The following is a 15746-nucleotide window of genomic DNA, read 5'->3' as shown; positions in this document are numbered from 1 at the left end:
AAATAATTCTGGAAGAAGAGGAGGAGAGAATGGGCAGTGTGGATGCGCTCTCTGATTGACGTCAATCCAAATATTTCTAGTTCAGGCCATGAGCAGAGATGCCTTTAGGAAGAAATTACATAAGCACATGAGGCAGAAAGGAACTGTAAGTTCTGCTTATCAGGTGAGTTAAAGAGGGGTGAGAGTAGGTCCTGTGAAACATAAACATCAGCATGGGACAAGAGACTTGTTCTTCACTGTAAACCTGTTTTGTGTAACTTTCCATGGTTGGATTTGAATTGATTGTGTGGACAGCACCACAGCAATTCCGATCTATCCCTAGAATCACATTTATTGAAATATATTTTATATTAAGCACACAGTATAAGTTTAAAACATCTCTCCTCCAGAACAAAGTGATCTCATTTTACACTGTGCCTGACCGTCTTTCCCATTGCCCTCACGATGTTTGGGAAGATGGGAGTCTGGATGGAGGAAAGAAAGTAGCCCACATTGTGTGCTCCTGGTCACTATCCAGTATCCCTGCTAGAAACAGAGCGTGTGTGACAGTCATATGAGGAAAAAGTAAGAATTTGGATATGATCCCCTCCCCTGCAGGTAGACTGGCACTCACTTGTGGAACAGCCTCTTACTGAAGAGTCAGCCCGTTCAGCAAAGGACAAGAGGTAGTTGGAGGAAATCATGTTTCCTTTCTGTATTTTACAGAAAGAATGCACCATACTATACCAGAGAATACAGAGAGGATTCTGACCATCACCCAAGGAACAACTGCACAACTGTGAGAAGACATCCAGCCCTTCACAGCATTGCTCAACACAGAGAAGGTTGGGCTGTGAAACCATCATCTGGAAATTGGTCAGGTCAGGGGAGCTTTGACATCTCATCAGATCTGAAACTGGTCAGTGGGTGTGGAGCCTTCCATCGAAACCAACTTTTCTGAAGGTTCAGCTGTAGGTGATCGGTCAGGGTGAGGCTGGGAAGAAGTGTGAGTGGCTCCAAGTGTAGTGAGAGCTTCAACCATTCATTGAACCTCATGAACCCCTGACTCATTTGTATAAATGAAAGGCTGTTCAAGTATGAGGTGTATGAGGAGGGCTTCACAGGCTCATAAGATCTCCTGACGGTAGGGTGCATCATTGAAGAGCTACATGGAAGTGAAACCATTCACACATGATATGTGGAACCGAAACTACACTCAATTGAGAGCCATGAGAGACAAAATTATTGATAGAGGCCACAAGACTTTCAGCTGCAAGCTGTGTGACAAATCATTCTCACAGTCATCATCCCTTCATGTGCACCAACGCATTCACACAGGAGAGAAACCATTTACCTGTGAGGTGTGTGACAAATCATTCTCAGATTCATCAACCCTCCGCAAACACCAACGCATTCACACAGGAGAGAAGCCATTCTCGTGTGAAGTTTGTGACAAATCGTTCTCTGATTCATCGAACTTCCGTGCACACCAACGTATTCATACTGGGGAGAAACCGTTCACGTGTGAAGTGTGCAACAAATCATTTTTGAAGGTAACAAACCTCCGTGCACACCAGCGCATTCACACAGGGGAGAAACCATTCACATGTGAGGTGTGCAACAAATCATTTTCAAAATTAACAAACCTCCGCAGACACCAACACATTCACACGGGGGAGAAGCTGTTCTCCTGCGAAGTCTGTGAGAAAGCCTTTACACAGTCATCGAACCTCCTAGACCATCAGACAGTACACACAGGAGAGAAACCCTTCAAATGTGAAATTTGTGATAAAGCTTTTGCTACATCTACAAGGCTGCTGAGACACCAGAGGATCCACACAGGGGAGAAACCATTCAAATGTTACATTTGTGAGATGTCTTTTATCCAAACCTCTGATCTCCTGAGACACCAGCGGATTCACACAGGGTAGAAAAGCATTCACATGCAAGGTGTGCAACAAATTGTTCTCACAGTCACCACTGCTCTGTTTAACCAAAGCATTCCCAAAGAGGATAAGCCGTTCAAGTGTTTGATACTGGTGAAACAACAATACATTCACACTGGAGAATTTGGTAAAAAAGCTTTCTCAATTGTTAATCCTCTGCATACACTGCCGCGAAGGAGAGAACCCATTTATGTAGGATATCCACAAAGTTAACCAACATCTGCAGACATCAACATATTGACATGTGCAAGGTGCATGTAAAGCCTTTACTAAGTCATTGAACCTCCCAGTTTACCAGGAAATCCACAAGGAGAGAAACCTTCAAATGTAGTTTGTCCTAAAGCTTTCGCAGCATCCATAAGGTTCCTGATACACCAGATGTTTCAATACAGAAAATATCCTCCAGATGTGGGAATGGTGAGATGGCTTTCATCCAATCTTCAATCACATTAAGCTGCACAGGAGAGAATTCTTCAAGCTTATAATGAAAGATTTATATAGTCATTGAAACTTGAGAAGCCAGTTACATGCAATGTGTGTGACATATAAATCTCTGAGTCACCAAATCTCTCTGTACACTCATACGTTAACAGAGAAGTAACTTTTCCTGTGGAAGATATGTCACAAATCATTCTAGTAGTGATAGAAACACATAGACCAAAGTATTCACACATGCGAACCAATTCATGTACAAGTTGTATGACAAATTATCCTCTCAGTTGTCAAATATCTCCTCCATGAGAGGGTCAGCAGAGTAGATTAGTCCTTCAGGCACAAGGAGTGTGACAAAACTTTTTTACAGTTAGCATGCCTCCTCAACCGTTGATACATTCACAGGGGGAGGAAGGTGATTGGTAAGAATTCTATCATAATATGTTCACACAGTTGAACCTCCTGGAACTATGAATCCACATGTGTGACAAACCCTTCCTTTGTGATGTGTGTCAGAATTGATTCACCTCCTCCTCCCGCACCAAGCACGGACTTGAAGCTGAGTCACCTGCTTCCATTACACTGAGAGTTGTCTAGGTTGTTACCCTCCAGTACTCACACAGGGGGAGCTGTCATTCCAAAGCACTGTCTGTCTCACCTGTGTCTGTCTCAAGCCTCTCCCACCTTCAGCCAATTGTTTCAGGGAGGTCAATTTAACATTGTTCAGACCTCCAAACATCACCAAAAGAAGACATCAATATCTGTAGAAGCTCCTGTATAAATTCAAATCCTTTCAGTGCAGGGTCAGGTACAAGTCACTCTCACTCTGACCAAGAAGACAATCAGATACTCTGGTTAGAAAGGCTTCAGCTTCTGATTGACCAGCATAACACCCAGGGGAGGAACCATTTCCTGGGGTAGTAATGGGGGTACTTCAATTAGTCTCAGTGTCTCTGGTCTATGGAGCAGGAGAATCAGACAGGAATCCCATTCCTCATCAGTGAGCCCAGCTGGGAAGTCAGGGGGGAGAGTAGGATGTATCTCGGCTGTGACAGTCTCCATTGTATCACAACATTCACTGTCTAGCTGTCCACGTGCTGAATGGACACTCGACCAGAGCACTAGAGGCCAATGAATATCCACAGTCTATAGTCCAGGAGAATTGGAGGGAATGTAGGAGAACAACAACTTGCATTTACATAAAACATCCCAAAGTGTTTAATATTGACATCATCAGACATAAAATTAACACCGAGACAAAGAGATATTGGGAATGGATTACCAAAAATATGGCCAAAGAGGCAGAAACAGGAGTTGCTGGAAAAGCTTAGCAGGTCTGGCAGCATCTGTGGAGACAAATCAGTGTTAATGTTTCGGGTTAAGGGACACTTCATGAACACATGGCCAAAGTGGTTGGATTTAAGGGAATTTATGAGCATGGACCATGGAATGGCTTGACTGTTAATGGTCTAAGGAACGACTAGAGGGATGTACCGTAGGCCAGAATTGCAGGAGCATTGAGATTTTGGTGGGTGATGGGTCTAGAGGTGACAGAGATGGAGAGACGTGAGGCTATGCACTTAGCACTGGAATTTTAAATTGTAGACACTGGGTGACTGGGAACCAGTGTAGTTCAATGAGCACAGGACCGACAGATGTCATAGGATGTAGAATACAGTGTTTCAGTCATGGTTCTGGAGTTGGAAGATGGGTGGAGCTGGGCAGGAGGGCTTTGGAATGGCCTACTCTAGTCTAGAAGCAACATCAACATGATTAGATTAGATTAGATTACTTACAGTGTGAAAACAGGCCCTTCGGCCCAACAAGTCCACACCGACCCGCCGAAGCGCAACCCACCCATACCCCCACATCTACCCCTTACCTATCACTACGGGCAATTTAGCGTGGCCAATTCACCTGACCCGCACATCTTTGGACTGTGGGAGGAAACCGGAGCACCCGGAGGATGAGGATTCCAGTAGCAGATGGTCTAATATTAGAGTGGTAGCTGTTTGGTAATGGGCAGTATTATAGACAGATACAGCGATAGCAATCTACAGCACAGAAAAGGGCCCTTCAGTCCATCATAATGTGCTGGTCAAAAACAATCATGTAATATTCTAATCCCATTTTTCAGGAGTTGGCCCATAGCCCTGTATGCCTTAGCATTGCAAGGATATTCTAAATGCTTCTTAAAAGTTCTAAGGGTTTCACCTTTAACATCTTTGTATCTTTACAGATGTAACATCTTTACAGGCAGTGAGTTCCAGATTTCCAACACCATCTGGGTGATAAAACCTTCCCTCCCATCTCCTCAAAATCTCCTGCTGTTTCCCTTAAATCTGTGCTCCTGGATATTGATCCTTCCACCAAGGGGAAAATTTCTCCCTGTCTACCCTGTGTGCTCCCCTCATTATTTTAGATGTCATTTCCTAACTAATTTTTCTCTTCTCCAAGGAAACAGTCTCAATCTGTCCAATCTGTCTTCATCACTGAAACACTCCAGTCCGGGGAACATCCTGGTAAATCTCCTCTCCAGTCATCCACCCCAGTGCAATCACATGCCTCCTATAATGTGGATTTCAGATCTCTACGTAATGCTCTAGCTGTGGCCCAAACAATGTTTTATACAGTTCCAGCATAACCTCACTGTTTTTAAATTCTACGTCTGCACACTACATGCAGACTAAAGTCCCTCTGATCCTCAGTGTTTCCCAGGGTCTGACCATTCACCATGTATTCCTTCGCCTGCATTTTGGTACAACAAACAAGAATAGGGCTTATACAATGAATGTTGGGCCTTGGGTAGTGTTATAGAACAGAGGGATCGAGGGGTTCAGGCACAACATTCTTTGAAGTCTGCATCACATATATACAGGGTGGTTAAAAAGGCATTTGGTATGCTTGCCTTCATTGTTCAGTCCTTTGTGTATAGGAGTTGGGAAGTCAGATTGTGGTTGTACAGGACATTGGTGAGGCCTCTTCTGGAATACTGTGTCCAGTTCTGGTTGCCTGTTATAGGAAAGAAACTATCAAGCTGGAGAGGGTTCAGAAGAGATTTACCAGGATGTTACTGGGTATGGAAGGCTTGAGTTATAAAGAAAGGCTGGATAGGCTGGGACATTTTTCATTGGGGTGTAGGAAGTTGAAAGGTGACCTTATAAAGTAATGAGGGATATAGCATTAATGGTAGTTGTGTTTTCCCTAGGATGGGGGATTTCAAGATAAGGAGGCACATTGTTAAAGTGAGAGGAGAAAGATTTAAAAAGACACGAAGGGCAAATGTTGTTACACAGAGGGTGGTTCAAGAGGGTGGAATGAACTTTCAAAGGAAGTGGTGAATGTGGGTACAGTTACAATATTTAAAAGACATTTGGATAACTACACAAACAGGAAAGGTTGAGGGATACAGACCAGGAGCAGGAAGGTGGGGCTAGTTTAGTTTGGGATTATGCTCAGCATGGACAGGTCAGACCAGGGTCTGTTTCCTTGCTGTAGGACGCTGTAAGTGTATCAACTCAGATTTATCTGGAGTGAATTCTATTTGCCATTGATCAGCCCATCTGACCAGCCCGTCTATATTCACCTGTAATCTAAGATTATTAGTATCTCTTCTTACTACCCCATCAATTTTCATATCATCCGTGAATTTTACTGATCAACTATACTACTGTACATTCAAGTGCAAATCATTTACATAAACCATAAGCAGCAAGCGTCCCAACCCTAATCACTGCAGAGCCCACTAGATATAGGCTTCCAGTCACAACAATCGCTCAAATATTACCCTCTGCAACTCAGCCAAATCTGGATCCTAATAGCTAAGTTTCCTTGGATCCCATGGGCTCTGCCCTTTGCTATCAGTCTCCCATGCTGGAGCTTATCAAAGGCCTATCTGAAGTTCAAGTAGACTACATCAAATGCATTGCTCCATTCTACATACCTGGTCACCTTTTCAAAACAATTGACCTCCCCTCAACAAAATCATTCTGTCTGTTCTTGATTAATCCCTGCCTCTCCAAATGCCAAATAATTCTGTTCCTCAGAAGGAGGTGATCTTTGTGATGGAGATGGTATAGGTTGAGGAAATCAGTGTGTGAAGAGGATAAGACTGACCAATTATTGTTGGCGATGACAGTGGAGAAAGCAATCGAGGGGAATTTAAGGAATCTAAGACTGGAATAATCCCTTGAGTCTGTGACACCATTCAATTAGATTACAACCGATCCATATTTTAACCCTGTCTGCCTGCCTTGATTCTGCTCTGCTTAATCCCCTTGCCCAACATTAAACGGAGAAATCTCAGTTTTGAAACTTTCAATTGACCTCCAATTTCAACAGATTTTTGTGGGGAAAGCGTTCCAAATTGAGACCCCTTTTTGTGAAGAAGTGTTTGCTGAATAGCCTTACTATAATTTTAATGCTCTGCCCCTTGTTCTAGCCTCTCCAACCACAGGAATTATTTCTCTCAAACTGCTGAATTAAGTAATATCTTGTTAGAACCTAAACTTGTTAAAAAAGTGATGTGTAGTTGAAGGTTTTCATCTTGGTCTCATCAAGACTGAGAGACAAGAACCCAAAATCTCAAAGGGAACAACAATTTATATAGCATGAGATGAGGGGCTTGTGGCCTGAATCTATTTTTATAGAACTTGAGTACTAAGAAACTTATGCAGTTGTAATGTCTGAATAAAGGCTGTTGCCATGAGATCCTCAGGAGGACATGTCCTTGCTGATATCTTCATTGGTTGTGATGACATGTGTTTCTTTGATGGAATGACTGTGAATCTCCTATCTCCAGTATTCTTCTGATATATACATGATATATTTGTGATTGTTGAATCTGTAGTTGTATCATAGAATTTTCTTTTCCGGCTTAGTAAGCTCCATCTTGTGTTCAAATTTACCATTGAATTGGAGGAATCAAACAAGCACACTTTCCTTAAATTGTTTGTTGAGAATTTTGCCAGTGTGTCCCCAACCACTACCAGCTGCAAGCCTACGTTCACTGGTTCCTAGAGTTCCTTAGTTGACAAGATCAGTTTTATTGGCAATCTTGTGACTAGAGCTCAAGCCAACTTTTTGCCCTTCAAGCCTTGATGCTGTGATTGGGTTTATCAGCACTATCCAACATAATGATCATTTGGTGCAGAGACAAGCTTGTGAAACGCTTTTGTTTTAGTCATTAACGGGATGCGGGTGTCGCTGGCTAGGCTAGCATTTATTGCCCATCCCTAATTGCCCAGAGGGCAGTTAAGAGTCAACCATATTGCTGTGGATGTGGAGTCACATGTAGGCCAGACCAGGTAAAGATGGCAGTTTCCTTTCCTGAAGGACATTATTGAATCAGATGGGGTTTTCCAACAATCAACAATGGTCATCATAAGACTGTTAATTCAGATTTTTGTTGTATACAAATTCCACCATCTGCCAAGGCAGGATTTGGAACCTGGGTCCCCAGAACATGACCTAGATCTCTGGATTAACAGTCCAGCAATAATACCACTAGGCCATCACCTTGGTGGTCCAGAGGTTACAATTTGGCGCTCTCACTGCTGCAGCTCAAGTTCAATTCCCAGTCATAGAATTGTGAAAGGTTTGAGGCTGCAATATCTGACCTCAAAACTGTCCACTAGAAAGGGAGGTTTTCCCAAAATGTTGAGCAACATATGAAACAGTGTCTCAAGATACTACTTTGCAATAAATGCATAAGTGATTTACCACCAACAATACGTGGCTGTCGAGTATTCTGGTCCATATGTTTCAGTGACAGTGTGATGCCAGATATGTAGGTCATGTATTTCAGTGATTAATGGATTATGCTGAACAACATGTCCCTTTCACATGTTGGCAGTGTGCTCACAGTCTCTTGTAAAGACCACATCTTTTAATTTTTTTCTATTTTGATTTTTGGGTGAAATAGGAAAGGGTCTGTTTTAAACCAAGGACTGTGGAAGCAGTGGTTGCACTTTTAAAATTAATTACTGGAATTCATTGTGAGTTGTGTTCATACTGTTGTTTTGTTTAAGCAGTGAGGAAGGTATCAAAGATGCCAGAGCACCCGGGGGGGTGGGGTATTTTCAGAGTGAGCTTCCCACAAGGACTGATTGGTTGGTGTAGTCTGGATCCGTTGTGGAGTTCAGAAGTCATCAGCATGACAACAACTTTCTGGTGTTTTCTCTGCAAGTGAACAGCTTCTGTGTAGACGTTGTAGAGGCAGAAGGCCAAAAAGAGACGAGATCTCTCTCTCTCTCTCCCCCCTCCCTGCAGCAAAGTCACCAAAACATAGATATAGCTAATTGTTTTCACCCACCAAAAGCTGTAAGCTGTTGCTTCTAAGCAGTGGCTGAAAGACTGTAGACTGTATAATTTATGGTCAACTGCCCTGTGTCTTTGGTAAAGAACTGAAAGGATATGGAAAAGCGGGACTGGATAAAAAGAGCTTGGGAAAAGCACAAGGGACATCTCATTGAACACTGTGGACTTGTGCTATTGAAGAATGTTTTGCTTCATTTTTTGCTTTCATACATAACATCCATGTTTGCTTGCTTGTCTATGTGTATTGACGTGCATGCAGGGATTTAAGTAGGGGTCAGATGTAACATGTTGATAATTTCTAATTTGTTTCCCTATGGTTAGAATTGATTTATTCATAATCATCAACAGGTTAAGTATAGGTTAATGGTCAGTGTTTTGTGTCCAATGGGTAAATTAGTGATTTGATTAAACCTGTAATTTCTCTGTGAGCCTCGGAGTAGTGGGGCTCAGTTTCATAAGTGGGCTGTGACACCGTGCTTACACAACACTGATCACAGTGTCCAGAACCACATGTGACTCTTATCATTAAACAGCAACTTTACTAAATCATCCAGAGCTGAATTAGACTGAAAGCCAATCAGTTAAGCTCACAATGCATTTCAATTTTGTCATGGTGTGGAGGTGCCGGTGTTGGACTGGGGTGGACAAAGTTAAAAATCACACAACACCAGGTTATAGTTTGACACATATAATTCCAAATGAACCTGTTGGACTATAACCTGGTGTTGTATGATTTTTAACTTTCAATTTTGAGTCATATAAGTTACATACATTCACATAGGACCATGTTCTGTGCAGATTAAAGGAGTCTGTTCATGCACCTTTTTGCTGGAGAAAACGTTATGGATACTTTCAATCCCTGTGCATTTGCCCTGGCAACACCCTGACCAACTAACGCTGCTGACTCATCGCACTGTGGCTGTCTCTATACCCAAAAGTAGAGAGTTCAATAAAACAGATCACCACCATGTTCTCAAGGGAATTTAGGGATGTCGACTTGAGGTTAATCAGGTCGCTAAGGTTGACAGTTAATAGTTCCTGCTGCATCTTCACAGCAGTCACAGTCCAACGAACCAGTACCCTTTTCTCATGCTGAATAAATTTGTGTTCCTTACCATAGCTTGGTTGCTTGTTTTCCCTTTCTGACGAGAGCAAGATGAAAGATGTGACTTTTAAACAACTTGTTAAATCATCTTAGACACTTCAGTTAGATTGCCTGTTATTGTTCACATTCAGGAGAATATAAGGTCAGTCTGTGTGATCCATCCTCATAATTTAAAGCACAAGGATTTTAAAGCAACTTCTGCCTGTAATATTCTGAGAGAGTTTCCCTGACATATGTGTGTGTTGTAAAGTGAGCCAGCTCTCAGGTATGGGTACAATTGGGACTATTTTATTGGTGATGTGAATTACAGACAGATCTCTTTAGGTAATTCAAATTTGACTAACACTGTAGGGAATATTTATACTTTCCTTTTTGGGAGAACCACAATCCCGAGTATGGTGAGGGAGGTGGTGGGTGGGCGGGGTGAGTCTCTACACTCAGTCCATTATACCTCGATGGAATAATGGTGTGATATGTTCACCTTACACTCCTCTGAGATTCATTTTTTGGGAGTCATTTGAGTCACTTTTGAATCTTATGTTATCTTGATTGATTCAAAGTTTGATGTCAGATGAATATTGTGTTTTGATTTTTGATGCTTTATCAATCCTCTGTATATAATTATGACTGTAAATAAATTCACTTTTTGGCTTAACCCAAAATTCCTGATTTGTCAGCGTGGTGTGTTCCTATTCACTGAAACACTTAGGATCCTAATGTAAAGTGCCCGATATACAATATACTGGTCAATGTCACTGTGGACTGAGAAAATTTCTCCATCAATGGGTTTATAATTTACAGTTCACAGGGAGCAGAACATTTCCTTAGGGAAAAAAGGAAAAAGCTTTGGTCCTTTTTCTTTCACTCAGGGGATGTGGTTGGGCCAGCAGTTATTATTCTTGAGAAGGTGGTGCTGAGCTGTCATCTTGAACCACGGCAGAACATGCGCTGGAGGTAGACCAACAATGCCGTCAGGCTGGGAATGCCAGGATTTTGACTCAGCAACAGTGAAGGAATGGCAACATATTTCCAGTCAGGATTCTCTGTGGCTAGGGGGTGAACTTGCATTCTCATGTGTCTGCTGCTCTTGTTCTTCTCAATGTCAGGGTTGGTTAATTCAGTTGGCTGGATAACAGGTTTATAATGCTGAATGACGCCAAGCAGCATGGATCCCATTCCCATACTAGCTGAGGTTACCATCAAAGTCCAACTTTCTCAACCTTGCCTGTCTCCTGAGGTGTGGTGGCTCTCAAATAAATCACCACCAGTCTAATATGAGGGAGCAACCTTATGTTCCTCTGGGATAAAGGCAACTTTACCTTACTCTTCTGGGTTTGGAAGATGCTCTCAAAGGAGCCTTGGTGAATTTCTGCAGTGCATCCTGTTGATGGTACACATTTCCCGTCGATGGTCCCAAATTCAGCCTATCTGAAAGCATCTTCTCTTCAGTTAAGTCCTTTGTGAAGTTATCATTGTAATGTAGCAAAGGTGGCATTCAGTTTGTGGACAGCCATCTCTCAGAAACAATGGTGTGATAATGACCACACAATCACTTTTTGTGAAGTTTATTGGGAGATCCATTTTTGGGCAGGGCATCAGTGATGACTAGGTGAAAGCGAGGACTGCAGATGCTGGAGATCAGAGTCAAGATTAGATTGGTCCTGGAAAGACACAACAGGTCAGGCAGCATCCGAAGAGCAGGAAAATCGACGTTTCGGGCAAAAGCCCTTCATCAGGAATTCTAATCTTGACATCAGTGATTACTTCTTTGCTGTTTGTCACATAGTGTCCTGGGATCTTTTACTTTCCATAAAAGACAGTTTTGGTTCAACTTATCTAAAAGTTGACAGCAGTACTCCCTTAGTTTTCCACTGGATTAGGTCAAACATCACACAACGCCAGGTTATAGTCCAACGGCTTTATTTGAAAACACTAGCTTTTGAAGCACTGCTCTTCATCAAGCGTTAGTGAGAGAGGAAGATCTTAGACACGGAATTAATAAGGAAAAGATTAAAGGGTCATACAACTCATGTAAATGAAGTGAACACATAAAATGACTCTTAAATCTTTAATCAGTTAGAATGGAATTCCAGATTTTGATTGATATGCGAATCCCAGAGTTTCTTTCAAGTCACTGCCCTGAGATAACCTACAGTGTTGCTAATATAAAGGAGGTGGCATCTCTGGTCAGGCAATGTATTTTCGGAATGAAGTCTTATTTGGACTCTGTGTCTTTTATTTCCAAAATAGGAGTTTACAAAATGCCATATTGACTGATTATCTACAGGCACAGTGGCTCAGTAGTTAACACTGCTGCCTCACAATGCCAGGGACCCGGGTTTGACTCCAGCCTCAGGTGACTGTCTGTGTGGAGTTTGCACCTTCTCCCTGTGTCTGTATGGGTTTCCTCCACAATCCAAAGATTTGCAGGTCAGATGAATTGACCATGCTAATGTTCAGGGATGTGTAGGTTAGGTGCATTAGTCAGAGATAAATATAGAGTAATAGGTTACGGCAATGTGTCTGAGCGGGTTACTCTTCGGAAGGTCGGTGTAGATTTGTTGGGCCAAATGGCCTGTTTCCACATTGTAGGGATTCTACTCTATTCTAAATTGTGTGCTTTTTGAACAAAATAAAATATAACTGCAAACACAGATGCAATCCATCAATTTATACATGTGTGAGAGAGGGAAGATAGAGTGTGTGTGTAAGAGGGGAAGAGAGAGAGAGTGAGAGAATGAGTGTGTGTGTGTTTGAGAGTGTGAGGAAGTCTGTGAGAAAGTGCGTGTGTGAGTGTGTGTGCATGCGCTTGTGTGCATGAGTGTATAGTGTGATGGGGTCACTTATAGTGCAACATTAACCCAAGGTCCTGATTGAGGCTGTCCTCATGGGTACTGAACTTGGCTATCAGCCTCTACTCAGTGACTCTGCATTGTTGTGTATCCTGAAGTCTGCCTTGGAGGATGCTTACCTGAAGATCCGAGGCCGAATGTTCACTGGATTGTCAGCTTAGAGCACAAGTCCCAAAGTGAGGCATGAACCCACGACTTTCTCCCTCAGAGTCAAGAGTATAGGCTAAGCCACAGCTGACAATAACTTGGAATATTTCTGTTGTATTCAGTTCCAAAGAGCTGAGTCCCAAGACAGTGTAAAGAATGTTGTCCCCCTTTAAAGTAGCAGCCTGAAAGTTTGATTTGACTGAAAGTGGTAACTGGTTAGAGCTGCAGGTGTCAGGGTTGTCTTTGTGTCTGGGTTCCTGAAATGGTAAAATCCCTGGTATAAAGAGAAGGAAAACTGATGGACAAAAGTGGGTTGACTCGAGAGGTGAGAAACAACCAACAGATTAGACCACCATACCTCAGGAAAGATATATTAGCCTTGGCGGGATCACAACATAAATTCACCCCAATGTTCCTGGGGCTAAACAAGTTAAATTATGAGAACAGTTTGCACAGATTGAACTCCCATACCCTTGAATGTAGAAATTTAAGGGGTAATCTAACTGAAGTGTTTAAGATGATTATAAAATTGATAGCATAGTTAAAGAGAAATTATTCCTCTGGTAAGAGAGTCCAGAACAAATTCTCCTCCAAACCACTCAGTATTCAGATTTGGAAATATATTGCTGTTCCTTCAGTGTCGCTGTGTCAAAATCTTGAACTTCCTCCCCAATTATGTTGTGGGTCTACCTACAGTGAATGGACAGCAGCAGTTCAAGAAGGCACTCTCAAGGACAACTAGAAATAGGCAACAAATGCTGACCTAACCATACACATCTCTTGAATGAAGGAACAACATATATGGGAGATGGAATATTTAGCTGGCCAGGAGAGTGTTGATTTGAGTTCTCTTCAAGGAGAGGCCAAGTCCCTTGTATGGAGAATTGAAGGTATCGTGGGTGGTAAACAAATCTGTGGCAGTGTCTACAAATGTAGATAATTTCCTGGCCAGTTTAGTTTTGGCACAGAGCAGACCAAGATAAATGAGTTTCCATCAAGATTTAATACCAGCACCAGATCATTGATGAGATGAATAGTCATTGTCAAATAAAATGGGGCTATCACACAGTCTGGATTTTGAAGGTTTCTGCTTCTGATGTCCCACCCAAGACAGTTTACAACCATATTGTCTTGAAGGAATTGCAAGATCGGGATGGAGTTTCTTGACTATTCACATTAATAGCGCACATCCACAAAGGCCCGCAGTTTACAGAGTTAAATACCTTGAGTCACATCGATGAATGTAATGAAGAACTCCTGGTGTTGGTAGTTCCTCTAGAACATCCAAATCCCAGTCAATGTTCTAACTGATGTTTTGTATCACTCAATCCATGTGGGGGAATGATGCTGTTGGACAAAACATCAACTTGTTCAATCAGTGATGAACACCATGCAGCACCAAGACATCACAAAGCCCATTGTCCAAGAGGAAAAGATCAGCGTTGCAGCCCAAAAACAATCTGAACAAAGACAAAAATTCCAGAAACAGCTCACAACAAATCTGTAAAATCTTCATACATCAGACTCAATTCCCAGGACAATGGGATCAATATAAATTCAATTGTAGTATACTGCTGAATGCAGATCATTGAAGTTGAGCATCGCCACCACCTGGATTGGCTCAGTGAACACAATCCTTAAATATATGATCTCCTGAACAAAAACTATCAGTTTTCATTACTGGGCACAACAATCCAAGGTCACAGCTCAAAAAGGCAGCATTTCAACAGGTTAAGGCTTCTGACCATTGACACATTCAGAAAATCAAAGGATATGTGGTGGGAAGAGAGAGTGTGAGAGATCCAACAATGTGTTGAAAATTAGCATGTGAAAAGTTTTTAGGTCCATTTATAGACCAAGGTCAAATGATAAATATCCTTCTTTCACAGGATCATGATTAACCTCTTTGCATTGATTGTCTTCTTGGCCAGAGTGAGAGTCACTTGTACCTGACACTGCACTAAAAGGATGTTAAGTTTACACATGAGCTTCTATACATATTGATGTCTTCTTTTAGTGATATTTGGTGATCAGATCAAAGGTTACACATTCTTCAAATGTTTGGACTGATGGTGGGAGAGGTTTCAGATAGATCTTGCTGAGACAGACAGTGCTTTGGAATGACAGCTCCCCTTGTGTGAAGACTAGAGGATAAATGACACAGACAGCTCTCAGTGCGACAGAACCAGGTGATCTCACTCCAAGATTGTGTGAAGACATCAATATATGGTGGAAGAGGAGGCAGAGTGAAGCAATCTTGACACACATCACTTGAGAAATTTGTTTTTCTTGTGAGTTTGTTCATGTTCCAGGAGCTAGCTATCTGATGCACTGCTAAGACTTGTATTTTTAAATAAACCAGTTGGACTATAACCTGGTGTTGTGTGATTTTTAACTTGCTCCACCCCAGTCTAACACTGGCACGTCCACATCATACCTTCTCTGTATTCTCTGGTGTAGTACAGTGCAACCCCTCTGTAAAACAGGAAAAGGGAACATCTCTTTCAACTCCGTCACCTCTTTTGCTGAAAGAGCTGACTCCTCAGTTAGAGACTGCTACACAGTGAGTGCCGTCTGTTATTCTTCTATGTGGAGGATCAGACATTAGCCCTACCAGCATCTCAGGAGAAGGCAGGTTTGATGGCCCATTTCTGGGATCACTCTTTCTGCTTGAAAACACTAACGTTTTGTCAACTTTGATGGCAGAAAGTTGCTCTAATTTGTTGGTTGTGGGCAGTTTAGCTCAGCTTATTGCCTGTAATTGTATATGTTTATCCTTCACATATTCCTGTGTCACAAGGAGAGAGAGAGAGGGGAAGATAAATAGAGAATGATTGGAAGGGGGTCAAGGAAGAGTGATAGAGGCAAAGAAAAGGAAAGATAGATCAGAACAAACACGGGTAGCAGGAGACCATTTGATATATCTAGCCTGCTCCACAACTCAATAAAATCATGGTTGATGTGACT

At 42.1% G+C, this 15746-nt stretch overlaps 1 protein-coding gene across 1 annotated transcript in view; it reads left to right on the top strand.

Annotated features, from left to right (window-relative positions):
• The first annotated feature begins 397 nt into the window (after window positions 1-397).
• Window positions 398-15746, top strand: part of LOC132832645 (zinc finger protein 721-like) — a 33006-nt gene continuing 17657 nt past the window's right edge. The window contains exon 1 of the mRNA XM_060850727.1: window positions 398-1906. Coding sequence (XP_060706710.1) covers window positions 1149-1906 — 758 coding nt within the window. The 5' untranslated portion in view covers window positions 398-1148. The remainder of the gene's footprint in view (window positions 1907-15746) is intronic.

This window comes from Hemiscyllium ocellatum, chromosome 35 (genome assembly GCF_020745735.1).
Source record: "Hemiscyllium ocellatum isolate sHemOce1 chromosome 35, sHemOce1.pat.X.cur, whole genome shotgun sequence".
In the NCBI taxonomy this organism is placed as follows: domain Eukaryota; kingdom Metazoa; phylum Chordata; class Chondrichthyes; order Orectolobiformes; family Hemiscylliidae; genus Hemiscyllium; species Hemiscyllium ocellatum.
This window is presented reverse-complemented; position numbering and strand designations above follow the sequence as displayed.